The sequence below is a fragment of the Cydia splendana genome, chromosome 2 (assembly GCF_910591565.1).
Source record: "Cydia splendana chromosome 2, ilCydSple1.2, whole genome shotgun sequence".
Classification (NCBI taxonomy): domain Eukaryota; kingdom Metazoa; phylum Arthropoda; class Insecta; order Lepidoptera; family Tortricidae; genus Cydia; species Cydia splendana.
The window spans coordinates 21,180,517-21,197,959 of NC_085961.1; the positions used below are offsets into that span (position 1 = coordinate 21,180,517).

The following is a 17,443-nucleotide window of genomic DNA, read 5'->3' on the forward strand; positions in this document are numbered from 1 at the left end:
CACCTGCAATAATATGTTACACAACGAAGCCAGCAAAAATATCTGACACGACCTTAGTAAAGTTGTAGAGCCATAAGAGCGTGTCACATATTTTTGCGGCCTTCGAAGAGTAACAATTATTGCAGGTGACTGTACAAAATAATTATTGTTCGTGCTATAAGATGAGTGTTTGCCAGATCGTTTGTCAGAAATGTGTAGATGGGTAGAAAGGCCCTTGCCTAACAGTTGTGGCCCAATTAAAACTTTACAAGTCGAATTTTTTTCGAATGTAGGTTAGAAAGCCCTTTAATTTGGCGAGTGTATAATTAAAAGTTTTCAGGGCATGTTTCCAATTAGTTGAGTTATTGAGGAACGGAGAAGATATCAAAAATTGATCGGCAACTTTTTTACTAGGTCGGGCTCGTATTGCGGAATGCTCAGACATATCTAACGTCGGGTGAGAATACGTTTGTGCCATACGCCACTTACATTGGTTTGCAGGAGAGCGAAAAGAAGCAAAAAAAATTTTTTTTTCGATAAGTTTTTTATTTAGGAAATATTGAACTTATTTATCATTTATACACATATGTTTACTAATTATAGTACCATACAAATTTTGTAAATATAGTGGTAATCATAAAATAAAAGCATTTTTAGTATTGCCATAATCCGTTTTTGATGAGTAAATGTTAAACGTATAATGTATGATATGACACAAACGTTTTGGATATGTCACACTTTTGTGATAATTTTCTATTAAAAGAGTGTAATTATCCTATAGCAAAATGCGGATATGACACAACATTTTTCAAAAATAGTTTTTTTCAAAAACCGATTACTGTTCAAATAACAAGATATAGTACTTGTTGTTTATGGTTTCGAGCGGGTGATGGGAGTAGAAGTCAAACACCTTATGTGTGATAGTATAAGAACGTATATTCTCTAAATGCCTGCCTATATATACACGTTAGGTTGCGCTGACACAAGCAATACGCGTTTATGTCGCAGTAAACCAAAGCGTTACTGCTAAACACTAAAAGTGGACAATCGCCATATTACACTGTCAATTATAGCATATTTTTTGTTATTTTAGAAATTATTAAAAATCGATTTTGCCAAAAATGGATATGGCACAAACGAATTCTCAACCGGCGATAAGATAAAGGGGTAATTGAATTATCGGTTAGAACCTCGCTAAGCGCCTTTGGGGGCATTCAGTTTATTTGAAAGCGATAGGAGTAACAAACAGTACTGCACAAAAGCGGGTACTTATGAGTTATTCAATTACCTACTTACAATATATATACAGTGGTACTACTAAACGAAATTAATAACTACTCATCTTCTCTAATTTTCTTTTAAATAAAATTCAGCCGAACCCTCTAACCCCCTAAATTTCCCCCTAAAATCAGAAATAAGCAGTTTCGACTTATTCACAGTGTTAGTGATGGTACTTGCCATAACTATTCCAAATTTCAGGTACCTACATCAAACGGTCTTTGAGAAAAACGCATTTAACCGATTTGCAAGACCGAAGTGATCCCATAAGAGCACCGTGAACAAAGTTTTGTACGGTGCTCTAAAAATCACCAGAATGTCTAAAATTTTGAGAATATTTATAAACCTTAGCCAGGGTCCGAGCGTCCGGCAGCTGTTCATCGGTGGACTCTAGAGTGATAAGGCAGCGGAGGTTTGTAAAACCGGTTAATAATCGGAATAAATAAGTAATTTTTAAAGGAACATGAAACACCGAGCTTCATAATTAATTTTGAAATAAACCATTATATTCTATTAAAAATAGCTTGAATACGTCAGCGTCAGAACGTACAGGTGCACATCAGGCATTAATTAATTAGGGAATTTATTGAATAAATAAATTGAATTGAATTAATATCTATTTTGAATAGGTTCCTTATTAATGCAGACTAAATGACAGGCATGTGCATAGCGATATCTATGCACTATCTATGCACATCGCCCTGAAAGTTGTGTATCCGATCTGTGGTAGTAGTGCGGAGGTAGTACTGTAGGGTTACCAGATATCCCGAATATTTGGAGACGTCCCGATTTTCAACCTCTCAATCCGGTCAGGTCCTGAAATTTGGGAAATCGAATTCCCCTGAACTTTGAATGTAGTGTCCCGTAAAATAGGAAATATAATCTAATCTGATAACTCTATAGTCAGTAGGCTGCCTGTGGTAGCTGTCTGCTGTAGGAAGCTTTATGGAGCTAGCATCGATTCCTGCCCAACACGGCTCATAGCTTTACAGTACGGCCACAGAATAAATAATAGTACTAGGTACTGAAGACTCACTCTCTAACAAAACGCGTCTGTTACGATCAGGACAGGTATGGCCGCTAGGTGGCGACAGCGCCACGCGCGGCTTATGGCTAGCCACCAAAATTGGTGTGGAACGAATGTACTTTTAGCTACCTGTAGCAAAGCGACGAAATCGCGGAGTGAGCCACGCCTGGTACGGCGTAGCGTAGGGAAGTCACCCTTACATGCAATTTATGTCGTAACATTTGATTAAACTCGACACTCACTTAAACAAGAACTGTGTCATCTCGCTGGTCCAGAATTGGTCGCTGAAATCCACCTGTTGCGTTGCCAAGCCCCGAGCCAAGTCCTCGAATGTATTGCCGATCTCCAGAAGCAGGGGCCGATTGAACCAGTCACTGATGCGCACCGCACCATGTAGTTTGCGGTTTTCAGATATCAGCCTGCAACATAATAACTAATTTAACTTCTTTGCTCGAAAAGATGTTTATGCTTAGGCAATGCTAAGAAAAACATCTTCGAAAGCTGAAGAAAACAATCCTATCAGGTATATTTTATGATAAATATTTTTCACTTTTAAATAATTTTAATCTATATTGATATCTAAAAATCGGGCAAGTGCGAGTCGGACTCGCGCACGAAGGGTTCCGTACCATATAAAAAAAAAACAAAAAAAAAAGCAAAAAAAAACGGTCACCCATCCAAGTACTGACCACTCCCGACGTTGCTTAACTTTGGTCAAAAATCACGTTTGTTGTATGGGAGCCCCATTTAAATCTTTATTTTATTCTGTTTTTAGTATTTGTTGTTATAGCGGCAACAGAAATACATCATCTGTGAAAATTTCAACTGTCTAGCTATCACGGTTCGTGAGATACAGCCTGGTGACAGACGGACGGACGGACGGACGGACGGACGGACGGACGGACGGACGGACGGACGGACAGCGAAGTCTTAGTAATAGGGTCCCGTTTTACCCTTTGGGTACGGAACCCTAAAAATTAACTCTTGAGGAGTGTCTTTTCAAAAGGGCTTATTTCTCAATGAACACCATAGAAAAATACACTCCTCACTTATTTTCTATTATATGTATGTGTATCAAAAGTATATCTATCAAGCATATTTTATTTTAACTTACGGCGCGATTCGGGAAATGAATTAGAGATTCACTAGATAGGAAATAGTAAAGATATGTGACGTTCCACGGCAAAAGGTACCTTATGGCCGCAATAATATTATTATTGGAGCGGCGTTAATAATAGCGTAAACGCCAACCGCCATAAGGTACCTTTTGCCGTGGAACGGCACATATCGTTACTATTTCATAACTAGTGAATCTCTAATTCATTTCCCGAATCGCGCCGTTAGTCACTTTGTAATTATACTGTGTATGTACATACGAATTGTCTAAGTTATAATGGCTGATTTACTGAGTGCTCGCGCTTTTTTTCCATTTTTAGGGTTCCGTACTCAAAGGGTAAAAACGGGACCCTATTACTAAAACTCCGCTGTCCGTCTGTCACCAGGCTGTATCTCATCAAACGTGATAGCTACTAGCTAGGCAGTTGACATTTTCACAGATGATGTATTTCTGTTGCCGCTATAATAACAAATACTAAAAACAGAATGTAAAAAATATTTAAGTGGGGCTCCCATACGACAAACGTGTTTATTTTCCGTTTTTGCGTAAAGGTACGGAACCCTTCGTGCGCGAGTCCGACTCGCACTTGGCCGGTTTTTTGTATAGGTAATATCATGATAAAAACTTTCCGGTTTCGGTCGTTCTACTTTCAGAAAACTACACGGCTGGTATAATGTACGTACTGAAGGAAGCCGCGGATGAGCGTGTGGAAATGTCTGAAGGCGGCGGTAGCATGCTCGTCGAGGACGGACGGGTCCACGTTGGGGTTGTAGTCGTTCTTGTAGCCATGCACGCCCGGGTGGATCAGCTTGTTCTTTATCATGTTCTCAGTGCCTGCACAGATAAAAGCATATACGTAGATACCAACCAATGCCACGCGTTTAGAAAAACTAACCGAGGTTTTTTCGTACCTATGTTTACATTTTAAATGAATATACCAATGATAAAAGTGGCAGAGTATCTACCTTATGAAATTTCGTACCAACAAGTCAATTGTTGGATTATACCTAAAGAAACACCCGTTGGTATGGCACAACTTATTAGAGGAACTCAATACAGCTTTTAATAATTAGTAGGAATACTAGTTAGATATATAATAGAATGAACGAAACGAAAGGGATACTTAAAACGAGCTTTTGAAATAATTAAATAACGTAGTTCCGGTACATTTCAACATAAGGTATAGGTAAACCAGAACTTTGGGAGTATTGTCAAGAGGGCGCTCGTTTTCAATTTTATATAGCAACAATTTGTATAGTGGGGACAATGGAAATTGGCAGATGATTTTTGTTTTATTCCGACAACTTTAATAAGTGCGAAGTTTGATGTTTGGATATTTCTTCGGTTTTTACGCTATAAAATTCGTGAATTTTACGACGTATGACACATAAATCAAAATCATCGAAATCTATTTTCTTTTTTTGTTTTCTTTTTTTTAATTTTAATTCCGCCCTTCGCCCTTCGCTAGCAATCCGTGATGCCGATGCATGCGATACACCTAATACACAAATCAAATTATTACAAGACATCAACCAAATCGTGACGACCTGACTATAGTGACATTTGTCCATAAGTTTGAAACTTACCCGTCAATTCAGGTGCTAATTTCGTTATGTTTTCTAATGGAAGAAATTTCTCTCCCGCACGTTTTTTCCCAATAAATAACTATATACACTATTTACAACTTTTTTCTCTGTAAAATCTTAAAATTTCGGCATGATTATTGCAGTCTAATAATAATTCACACGAAACTAGACAAAGCAATGTTTACATTGTCAATATTGACAACTATCATAGAGGGTAGATGTTGTCTATTATTAAAATTGTTGCCATTGCTAGAAATTAGTACCAACAAATTTCCGTAACATGGCGCACCCTCAATAGATCCTGGTTCACCTATAATTCTAGTCTTTATAACAGATTACTAGTTGCGTTAGACTCAAAGAATATTGGTAATTCTTTAACAACTCAATTTTCATTGTTCTTGTCTGTAATTTTAAAAATCTGTTGGAATTATAGCTGAAGTAAGGTTATAAGAAAACAATGTTCTGACCCAAGCATCTAATAGTTGATTAGCATAGTGTCACTCATGACAGCCAAAGCTTACCAAGAAAGATGGGCAAGTATTCATAATAGTTGATATGCTGGTACTCGGCGATGTGGATGCGCCGGGCCTCCTGGAACACGGTCTCGTCGTCCCAGTGCGGGTTGAGGTACGCGAGCGCGTCCGCGATGCGGTTGTGTTCGCGCAGCAAGATAATCTGCAGCACCGTCAGCTGAGGGTTCTGGTTCATACGGACGTCACCTGATAACAATTTATTACTAGTAGTTCGCCCCGAACTGAGAACTCGCGGTTCGACACAAAGATCAATTGAATGCAGTACTTAGTCCGAGATGGGCATTTCGTAATTGATTGATCATTTTCGAAATCTGCTCCCCCTAAAACCTATAAAACGACATCCATGACGACTTTAAGACATTGTGCATGGCCGCCATTTCGGAATCCAAAATGGTCATCATTTTCGAAATATGCGCCCCCTAAAACCTATAAAACGACATCCATGATGACTTTTATGACATATTGCATGGCCGCCATTTTGGATTCTTAAATGGTCATTATTTTCGAAATCGGGGCCCCCCTAAACGTATAAAACGACATCCATGACGACTTTTATGACATATTGCATGGCCGCCATCTTGTATTCCCAAATTGTCATCATTTTCGTAATCTGCGCCTCCTATTAACCTACAAAACGACATCCATGACGACTTTTAGGACATACTGCATGGCCGCCATCTCCGAATCCAAAATGGTCATCATTTTCGAAATCTGCACCCCCCTAAAACCTACAAAACGGGGACTCCCTCTGGTCGCATAACAAATTTTGTCATATTTTTAATTGTCATAACACTTTATGCATAAAATTGTAAGTCATAAAAATCTTTAGTCAGAATTATTCCTGAGCATAACTGGGGTTTTGTCATAAATGAGTTATGTCATAATTTTTATAGTCATTAATTTAATTCGCATAAAATTTTAAGTCATCTGCTTGATGTCCATAATTGTTTTTCATTCGAAGTATTGCAGTGCATAGTATTAATATACAGGATGATTCATGAGACGTGAGCAGGACTAATCCTGCACACTCAGTAACTGGTAATTGATCGATCACCGTCGTATTTAGGAGAAACAACCACACTTTTTCCTATTTTTTAACTTTTTGTTGAGGGCAAATTTAATTCTCAACAATCATGGTCACCCTACAGGACCTAATTAATAAACATAAAACCTCTTTAACCGTAATGGCATTTTGATTATGAAGAAAATAAACTGTCAAACTTGAGTGAGATACGAGTTATCAAAAGTAACCAGACCGTGATGACAGTAATGACATTCAATTTGACACAGAATATCGGTTGTTTAGTATTCTAATTTTAGGGTGACCATGCATGTCGTAAAAAAATTAATAACTTTTTTTTTGCAACATGACTAGAAAATTAACGTTAACCTCACTAATACTGATACGAAACAGTTGCTTATAATTAACGATATGCGCAGTGTTAGTCCTGCTCACGTCTCCTGAATCACCCTGTATAGACATAAAAATTAAGTCATATATTTAGTGGTCATAAATTATGACCACTAAATATATGACTTAATTTGTAACATCTATGAAAAAAACATATTATGACTCATAATATGTTTTTTTCATAAATGTTACAAAGTATGAATAGTAAATATGTATGGTTGTGAGCAACCTATGAAGCAAATATTACTTTAGTCATAATCATAACCACACAAAGACCGTATAAAAGAGGAGATCAAAGAAGAGGAGCCCCCTCCCGTAGGACCGTTTCTCCTGAAACGGTTTTACAAGAGAAACTAATCTTAGTAGATAGGTTAGGTTCGTTAGGTTTCTTTAGATGCCCGAAGGGCAAACTACGCAGAAATAGAAGCCCCGCGTGAGCGGGGCTCCGTCGAATTAAGTGTTTGAACGGAGATTAGGGAAAACGTTTTTTCAAAGAGTTGTTGAGAGGCTAAAATTAGTTTCTTAAATTATTTATGTAAACCATTATGGTTGAAAATTATTATGCTACAAAACGTTATACGTAAAAACATTATAAGTATCGATAAATATGATTTTAGCTGGTATGACTTTGATTCATTATAACAAAAACCTATATGCACAAAAAATATATGACAACTGCTGAGTATGTCATCAAATATTATGGCTAAAAATGTATGACACAATATAATATGACTTTTCATTTGTATGCGCAATGATGATTATGACACAAGTTGTTATGCGCTTCAAAGATATGACTTAAACTTCTATGCAACCCAATATGGACCCTATAAAACGTTATCCATGACGACTTTTATGACATAGTGCATAGCCGCCATCTTGGATTCCAAAATGATCATCATTTTCGAAATTGGGGCCCCCTAAAACCTATAAAACGACATCCATGACGACTTTTATGACATAGTGCATGGCCGCCATCTTGGATTGCACAATAAGCATTATTTTACAGTGATTCTGATTATACAGTTTGACACAAAAAGTGTATTTATGTCTGGGATAAGAACGATCAAAAGTATTTCGACATCGAGTAATTATTTATAAATCTAAAAAAAAAACAATATTATCAATGTGTAAACCGAGCACTTTCATTTGATACCAAACTCGACCATAAAAATTTCTTGCAAATAAAATGACCAGAATAGCAAGACCCCTCACAAATAGCTTTTTAGCATTTTAAGTTCTTCTAGCTCAATAACCTCTTGATCGAGCATGCTCAAAATTTAATGACTAAAATTTGATGCCTCAACTATACGTTCACCTAATTTAAATTAAATTAGAACAAATTTACTTATGTTCTTGAGTATCAAACTATCCTCTGATAGTTCAGCTTAAAAACATCGAAATGCCGGGACGTGCCGCTAGCCAGCCGCGTGTCCCAAGTCGAATGTAAGAACTTCGCTTCGCTTCGCTCGCTCGTTCGATTAAGTCGAAGTTATTATCCTTTTCAAAGAGTTATTTTGTAGGTATAAATTATATAATATGGTTTAGGTATTTAAATACCTATCTACTATATTGAAATAACAATGGGCTTCTTTTATTATTTTAATTCAAACTGATTACCTAATTGAACAAAGTTTTAACCTGAAATTGCTAATTTGTCGCTCGTTCAACTCAGTTATTCGGGCACCATTTGGATCCAGAATTTAAATTTAAAAAAAGCCTTTTATTTCTTGCAAGTAAATAAGTCTACACAATTTTTACATAAAGTTTTTATGATACTACTATTTACACTTATAATTTCTAAAACACTTTTGAGAAAAAAATATTTAATCTACAAGAATCCCTCCGCAAGTGAAGGCATCCTCCGAAGATGCCCAGTTTGCTCTTGCTTGGGCACCAGCTTGGATCAAATTTTTATTTATGTTTTATTCATTCATCATTATCATACTTTCAGTCAGGAGGCTCGCAAATACAGGAGCTATAAGAATAGATAGTGTTTTAATTTGGCGCTCTAATCAGCTGAGGGCAAAAGTCGTGACTGACAAAATTGTATCCCACTGTAAGTTGTAATTCACAAAAGATCTGTATCAAGCTATCCTTATCCTAAGTAGTACAAATCAAACATATAAGTTGAAAAAAGGTTAACCAATACTAGGCGGCCAAGGTTATTTCAGTTTATAAGGTTAACCAAGTTCCTGGGAAAGATAGCCGCAGCCTCCGAGGTACACTTAACGCCCCCATATACCTGCCAAGTAACAGGGCTCGTTGGGCGACTGCGCAAACTGGCACGCGATTGTGACATCGGGGTCCTGCGGGGGGTATAGTCGTTCGATTCGTAACTGGCCCCGAACGACAAATCATTTGTCTATTGTTAAGGAAAACGGCGCGTGCTACTACCTGCATCGGTCACTTTAACGGGTTATTGAATTACAACTACTATGGATATTGCAATAAAATTGCAAAATGAAAAAATGGAAAAATAATTTGCCACTTCGTGTGTGTCTACCACAGAATAAGTAATTACTGAGTGCCGTCGAGTCGAGCGCTACAGAACCAGTCTAAAATGTGTCATCGAGATGCGTAACAAAGGCTCGTTATCGGAGAGCGCACAGTACACTGGTTTTTTGAGCGTTGGACTAGCCCGCGCTCAGGTGCCAATTAGAATATATACGACCCTTTTTTGCAGATCATTGGCACGTGCGGTTTTACTTAACAATAGACAAAGGATTACCCGTTCTGGGCCAGTTACGAATCGAACGACTATACTGGCGGCCTCCGTGGTACTCATGTACTATCGTCCCCGGTCCCACATACCTGCCAAGTAGCAGGGCTCGTTGGGCGACTGTGCGGACTCGCAGGTTTCCGTCACGTTGGGGTCCTGCGGGGGGTAATCGCGGCCTCCTCGCCGCACCGTCGCCATGCGTCCACCGCGGTACTCCCGCAGCGGCGCTGCTTGTCCGATGCTGCTGCCGTATACTTGCGACAGATCCATGTACGAGGTGACTACTGACAACTATATAATTAAACAAAAAATACAGTAAGTATGTGTATGGTTATTGAACCAATATATTATATACATACAATAGTGGACATATATTCTGTTGTTATGCTGCCCTTAAGTGTACTAATAGCTACTTATAAATAAATGCAACAAAGTTTCAGAATAATAAGATCTGAAGCTGAAAAAATGCAATACTTGAATATACAAAAAACTAAGACTAAAATTATACGAGTATTTGCCTGTAAACTTAATTGACACGCAACGCACCGCGGTAATTAGATTAAACTTGGCATGGATTCTTAGGTAAATTAGGTATATATAAAGTGGTAATTCACATTTTTGTATGGCTACTTACAGAATAAGTATTTATTTGAAGTAATTACCTAATGTGACATTTTTATGTTAAAAGATTTTTAATGTTGGGGTGAAATGTATTTTGATTGATTTCGAGAATTACGTCGAATATATTCAAGAGCATTCGCACTTCGACGGTGATGTACTTTTAAGGATGACTCATGTTAGACCGGGCCGGAACTTCCGGCGCTTACTTTTCTATGACATGACAGGCGATCACGTGATGCATCCCATAGAAAAGGATGCGCCGGAAGCCCCGGCCCGGACACGGCCCGGTCTAACGTGAGTCATCCTTTATATTCATAGCAAATTAGACCAGAGTAAGGTGGCAGCCATACGAGTGAGTACTTACACCTACATACCTACGTCATTTGGAGGTTCAACTCTGTCTTATTAATAAATCAATAAATAAATTACCTACCTAGATAAAGTACCTATTTAGATCTATCCAACTTTTCAACAAACAAAAGTACTTATTTAGGTTGAACCTGAGTATGAAAATCTGGAAAAATCATACGGCTTCGTTAAGGATAACAACAGTAAATCCGCTTATAATCGGATTTGCTAAATATTTTAAATGAGTTACGAAGTTTTAGAAACCGCTGTACCTACAAGTGAAAGCAAAGTTAAACCCAAAAGGAGATGTTATTCATGTATATGTATATTTCGTTTGTATTTGTTATTCAAGACAAGATTCAATTCAATGCAAGAGGTTTTGGAGTCCAAATTTGTAAATATAATATATTATTTGTAAAACAAGTCGGCTCTAATCTAGTCTGTCATTAGTTACTCCTCACACAGGTACAGGAATAGTTAGAATTCATTAAGGAACATTCATTAATGAACCGCGCAATTATAATATGCGCCCGTATTTGTAACTCTGTCATTATTAGAAATCTGATAATAGTGATAATAGTCGTAGATAGGTAAGAGTTTCACAATGGAAATTTATATTATGAATAGAGTATTCCAAGTTCATGAATTCATTGATGAAAAAGGATTTGAAGATTAATTTTGAATTAATATATTACCGGGGCGGCAGGAGCTGCCGGTGGCGTGCAGCCCCTGTCCCTGTCGGTCCGGGTCCGGACGAAGTTCAAGCACTGCGTGCCGTAGGGCGCGTGCACGGGGTCGCCCGGCGGGATGAGGATGGGCCGGCACTGCGGGTTGGTGGCCGCGTCGGGCGCCAGCTGCCCGTTGTCGTCGCAACACGTCAGCGGTTCCTTGTCTAAAACATTTATTGATGTAATCTTCAATTTTCAAAGACATGCCCAATGAAATGCAAACTCAATAAACACGCCAAATTTTATAACAAACAAATGGAAGGTTAGACTTACACCGATGAATAATATATATTGGTTTATGTATGTAATAATTAATAAAATATTACCGTTTTCAAAGAAAGATTTCTATATGTTGTATTTTTTTAGTAATTATTACAAAGGTTTTTTGTTATAGCCTCTTAAGTCCCAAAGTTTTAATTTTGTTTTAGAATTGGGAACATGATCTTATTTAATAAGAAATTGCAATAACATTTTGGAATAAGACCCTTTTAAGGGCCTCTGGTACTCAGGAAATAGTTATTTTAGTTCATTTAAAACAATATATAATCTACTTTTTTTTTAATACATAAGTTCTGTGCAGTACTTTTCTACAAATTGAAGTTAGTAGTAGAGGCAGAGATTAGTTAAACATTATTTAGTGCTTTACCTCTGTTGTGCAATTAAAATATTTAAAAAAGTTTTAAAATTATTCAAAATTATATATTATGGTTAAAATGAATACATGAAATACAAACTTATAATAAAATCAAATTAGGAAATTATATATAATGTATGTACAGCAATCAGCAAATTACTCCTTGTACGCTTGCATAGTAAGAAGCAGTGATTTCTGCTCATAATATATGAATAATGTATTGAATAACTGAATTTTATTAACATTCAATGATTTAAAATATACATAAAAATCAAGTAAATGTTTAATAATTCAAACGTACCTAAACAAATAAAGAAGCTACGGAAGCGAACGAACTGGAAGTCAATTAATTCGCAATCACAACTGGCGCCTAATCCCGGACCGATACAAACACAGCGCGAACCCGGGACCGGGAGACGTCCCTACGACGTCGAGTAAAAAGAAAAGCGACCAAATAACTCAGGACCAAACAAACACACATGAAAAACAAAACACAAATATTATTTGGTATATTTTTTACGTACTACCGTGGCATGTGTCGTTGTCGTTGTTTTCTGAAAATAATAAAAAAAATGAGATTTTTGCAGTAGGTACCTAATGTTGTATTCTATTGTTTAGGTACATACTATTGTTACCAACATGCTCGTATCAACCTTTACAGTACTAATGTACTATTAAAGTAAACTGACGCATATGGGCGTGTATTTAATGAGATTATCTCAGGTTATTATTTTACTTGGCTCTCATCAAAATTTCACATAAACATGTCTGACTTAAAAATAATATTCTACAACAACTTTATGTATACTCATATCAAAGGGAATTTGAAATAGAGAGTTACTGTCATGGTAAATTATCTCAGCTACAGTACATTTACTGCCATCTTTCGACAGAAGATTAAAATTGTTAGAACGCCATTTGACTTTGATCATTATTCTTTCACTGATAACTTGTTAAATATTAATATTAACGCCATCTACTCGACCAAAGGTATGGTGCAATCTTTTCGAGCGATGGCACCATAACCTTTGGCCTACAGTCGAGTAGATAGACTTAATTCCAATATTTAACAAACTAACACATATCAATGAAAAAATAAGGATCAAAGTCAAATGGCGTTCTAACAGTTTTAATCTTCTGTCGAAAGAGGGCAGTAAAATTACAGTGGCTACATAATTTACTTTGACAATCCGCCTCTATACACTCTAATATTCTCTTTGCTCAATATCTAATTAATTCTGGATATGAGTAGGTAAAACCATTTTTTTGTTTCAGACATTGTCGCTGTCCTGGGTAGAAAAACGGATCGAGCTTATGTTATTATGTCTTTCTCCAGAGAATGGTATAATTTAGGAGGACGAGTGGCTTCGTAATTGACCATCATTTAAGCAGCTTTGCTTTTGTTTGTCTACGCATTTATAAGAACGCTTCTCAGAGAATGTTCATCTAACAATTTGTATGAACGCAACTGCTGCTGATGTTTCTAAATTATAATTCATAATTTCATAAAATGAGCACACGACATGATTCTGGTAGTTTAAATCTGCCACTAATAATTCAATGAATATAATTATGTATATTATTACTATGCAAAGAATTTCATCAAAGTTCAATTTATTTGGCAAATATTGCTACGGGTAAATCGAAAGGCGCATCTAAATCTTATGAATAAGTAAGTAGTTAGGTATAACCAAACTAGGTTTTAAGCAACATAATAGTTAGAGTTTATATAATAAAGATGAATATAAAAATAAAAATAATGATGTGCGGGATAAAATCATTATCACTACACCTTATAAAACAAATCCCCCGCCGCGTCTGTCTGTTTGTGTGTTCATATGTTCGCGATAAACTCAAAAACTACTCAACGGATTTTCATGCGGTTTCCACCTGTCAATAGAGTGATTCTTGAGGAAGGTTTAGGTGTATAATTTTTTTTTTTTTTTTTTAACTCGTGCGAAGCCGGGCAACTCGCTAGTGAAGTTATAAAAGCGCAGGTAAATGTATAATCAGTTTTCTAAAACGCAGGCTTTTTCGAACTTTAATAAGTTTAATATCTTTACTACAACTTAATTAATTTAGTACCCTTGTTAGTTATCAAATCTGACGATTACAAACAAAAACCTTATCTACTACGCTACGAGTACGTCGTGGTCGACTATAGGTAGGTATGTACCTAAACAAACACATCTTTGTGAAAATTGTGAATGACTCTAGTGTATAGTTAGCGAATAAAATTTTCACAGATTCTCCATACATGTACGGTGACTGCTATAGTTATTGTATTGGCCACGGCAAAGTAATTGGCCACTCTTAACAATAAGACTTCTATTGGCTTGTTTCTTTCTGATTTGTTTCAAGCGGCCAGTTACTATGTAGTGGCCAATAACTATAGCAGTCACCCTATGTTCGAAAGATCGGTGCTAAATATATTTTGTCAACTATAACAGCGGTGTACCTTATCTTTGTCCGTAAATACCAATTTTCCAAAAAGCATTATTACGCGCCCGTTACTTTAATGGATTGGTCGTGCCGCCAAGGAAAATAAAAAGGAAAGTATGTTGGTATATACCAAAGATTACGCTCAGGTATAGCAACAATGTATGTATGTAAAACATGCATTGTAGTCTCTTGCAATAATACCTTGCACAACTAAGCGCGGTAAAATATATGCCACAATCTTAATCAAAAGAGTCGAATAAAGCACGCGCTTGGTCTTGTGCTTGATACTTGCAGGTAGGTACTTAACAACTGTTGATGAATAGAAATTTGAAAAACAAAAAATGCGAGGATATAATTGTGAAAGCCATTATAAAGTTTTCTTTGTTTCATCCACGAGTTTATTAGCGAGAGTTAATTACATCTACATATAAAATAATTTCATTATTACTTAGCCGCTGTTATCAATTATTCTTATTACATGAAAAAATAACATCCTGAAATCCAGTATTATTAAAAGCTTCAATAAGCTTGGAGATTTATTTTGTCCATACAAAGTTAATGAACTGGTATTACAGAACAAATTTACTCCGATCCTCAATTATATTTTTAATCAAGAGAACTCATTAGATATATGTTATGTACCAAGTGATTAATGAGGCCATTATGTATAATGCCCGGGCATTATGAATCTTTACCTTGTAGAATAGATAAAAGATGGACGGATGGATGGACTGGAACCAGGCCCAGTAGTTCAGTATTGGTACTTCAGACACCCAGAAATACTTACGAGTCTGAGTAACCCCAGCCGTGAGCGACATGTCGTGCGTGATGATCTGGCCCCACTGCTGGGCATTCAGGTTCCACACCGGGTCTACGAGGTTCTTGTCAGGGAACAGCGCCAGGCTGATTGTGCGCGGGTTTGGCAACTGCTGCCCCGTCGAAGACACTGGCCAAGCGCTTATACCTATTTACAAATAAATTCAATACTTAAATATACTCTGTCAAACCATTTCCGTCAGTAGAAGAGCGGCAAATTTAAAAAATGTAGGCGCGAAGAGTAATCGCCCCATAGAAAATTAAATTTGAATTTCGCGCCTTTTTCTACTGACGATCTTGTTTTACCATCTATAGTTTATATTTTTTTACAAATTAACTACAAGGAAGGTAGAATAAGCGATTGTAATACTCGTTTGGAGCAAACACGCGGTAGAACATTGAGTTACATAATAGGGTAACCAACGACATCCAACGTGTATGCACTGCTTTCTTATTAAAGCTACCTACTTGATTAAGGAAACCAGCAATTGTGCGTAGTTTACTACACTAAGCTAAGCACATCATATTATCAAGTAAAGTAGTTGTTCCGAGAAAGGTTTATTGTTTTGCTAGGCAAGTAGGTATCACTATTACTCCCGTTTCTTTAAAATCAACTGATTACCAATAATTGTAATGTAATAGGTCTGGTGTGTGGGTATTATTATGTGAACTACAAAATACAATTTTTTTTTCGGATACACCACATAAAAACTTCATTTGTGAAAATTTTCTGGAATTTTTAAATAGATGGAAATTCTAGAAAGTGACCATAAAATTGCATACAACCTACATTTTGGAGACTTTCCATTGTGTAACCGCCATACTTTATCGAATTATGGTAAAACAATAGGAAAAAAACTTTAAGACATTATATTTCCTATTGTAAAAAAAGAAAGATCTCAAGATTCTAAAGTAAATAGAAAAATATATATATAACTCAGAATGAAAGAGGATTTTTTTTTTGAAAAATTCTCGATACAAAATTTCAACCACCTCTCAACCCGCTTTGAGGGAAAATTTTAAAGAACAATGAGATTATTTTTCTTTTATTCCAACAATATACCTAATGTCATAAACTTAAAATATTACCACTTTAGCAACAAATTCACTAAATAAGTGAATAGCAAAAAACGTAATTAAGCGCAGTTAAGAAACTGTTTAACTATGTCAATTGTATTGTATTGTACCTACTTAATTCGCACACATATACTTAAGTCTATAGGATACGCTAACACACTTTCATGCATCTAACTTAAATAGAAATGGCTTAACTGTCGTAACACAATGGAATCAATTAACTTTAAACTAAGTACAGACTATGTACAATTTTTTTTCAATTCACCCAAATGCTAAGTTGATAATCGTAAATGCTATTAAACACTTCACAATCCCGTCAGGAATAAATCGCCATTTAGGTAAGAGTAGGTATAGAAAATTTAATTTATTTAGCAATTAATTAACTTAAACGACACATTTACAAGTTTATATTTAAGTACGTGTAATTTGGATTGAATTAGCAACTTATTAGCAACTCGGATGATTTTATTCGCAAGGTGGCAATTATGGCTTGCTGTTTGCTAACGAATTATACAATTCATTTATATCTCTCTGTTTTCACTTACCGTCTGCGTAGTTGAAAGGCAATAATCGTCCATAGGGCGTCTGCGGCATGCCCCACACGGGCCGCTGGAGGTTATTGCAGGAACCGTCGATGCTTCGGTACCGGGACTGTCCACAGAACGGCGGCGCGAGCCCGCATGTCAACCCTGAGATATCCACTGCGTTTCCCAAAGGAGGTGGCGGATTGTTGAAACTGCACAACAAAAACTTATTAATAAAAATAAATAATTTATTTGTATGTACTTACTCATCATTTACTTGTGTGCCAATCCAGAAAGGCGACATCAACTATTTTGATTGGTTCTTAGAAACCGTTACCTACCTTATAAGTACCTACAGTGGAGTAAAAGTATGCACTAAACTCGAAGAGAAAACATTATAAAAATCTAAGTTAGTCCAATAAGAAATGGACTGAACACTTTCCACTTTCGCAATCTCGAAGTACTAGAGCAAACTCAATTGTAAAGTAAGTAGCGAAGCTTTGTAAAGTGAAGGACACCCTGGCAATTTTAAAGTATACTTGAACATTTAAAAGTTCTAATTTAACTGATCAAACTAGGTACTTACTAAATTGCTGATAAACT

The 17,443-nt window shown here is 36.4% G+C and overlaps 1 protein-coding gene and 1 long non-coding RNA gene across 2 annotated transcripts in view; both read right to left on the reverse strand.

Moving 5' to 3' along the window:
* LOC134805068 (peroxidase-like) overlaps positions 1–17,443 on the reverse strand; it is a 102,664-nt gene that overhangs the window by 16,074 nt on the left and 69,147 nt on the right. The window contains exons 4-11 of the mRNA XM_063778355.1: positions 16,862–17,052; positions 15,211–15,387; positions 12,506–12,535; positions 11,315–11,511; positions 9,743–9,941; positions 5,509–5,706; positions 4,085–4,235; positions 2,527–2,703 (exon numbers count right to left, since the gene is read on the reverse strand). Coding sequence (XP_063634425.1) covers positions 2,527–2,703; positions 4,085–4,235; positions 5,509–5,706; positions 9,743–9,941; positions 11,315–11,511; positions 12,506–12,535; positions 15,211–15,387; positions 16,862–17,052 — 1,320 coding nt within the window. The remainder of the gene's footprint in view (positions 1–2,526; positions 2,704–4,084; positions 4,236–5,508; positions 5,707–9,742; positions 9,942–11,314; positions 11,512–12,505; positions 12,536–15,210; positions 15,388–16,861; positions 17,053–17,443) is intronic.
* LOC134805544 (uncharacterized) lies at positions 6,261–7,758 on the reverse strand. Its single transcript, XR_010146318.1, has 2 exons — positions 7,575–7,758; positions 6,261–6,447 (listed from the first exon to the last, which is right to left on the reverse strand). It is a non-coding gene; the product is annotated as an uncharacterized LOC134805544 (long non-coding RNA).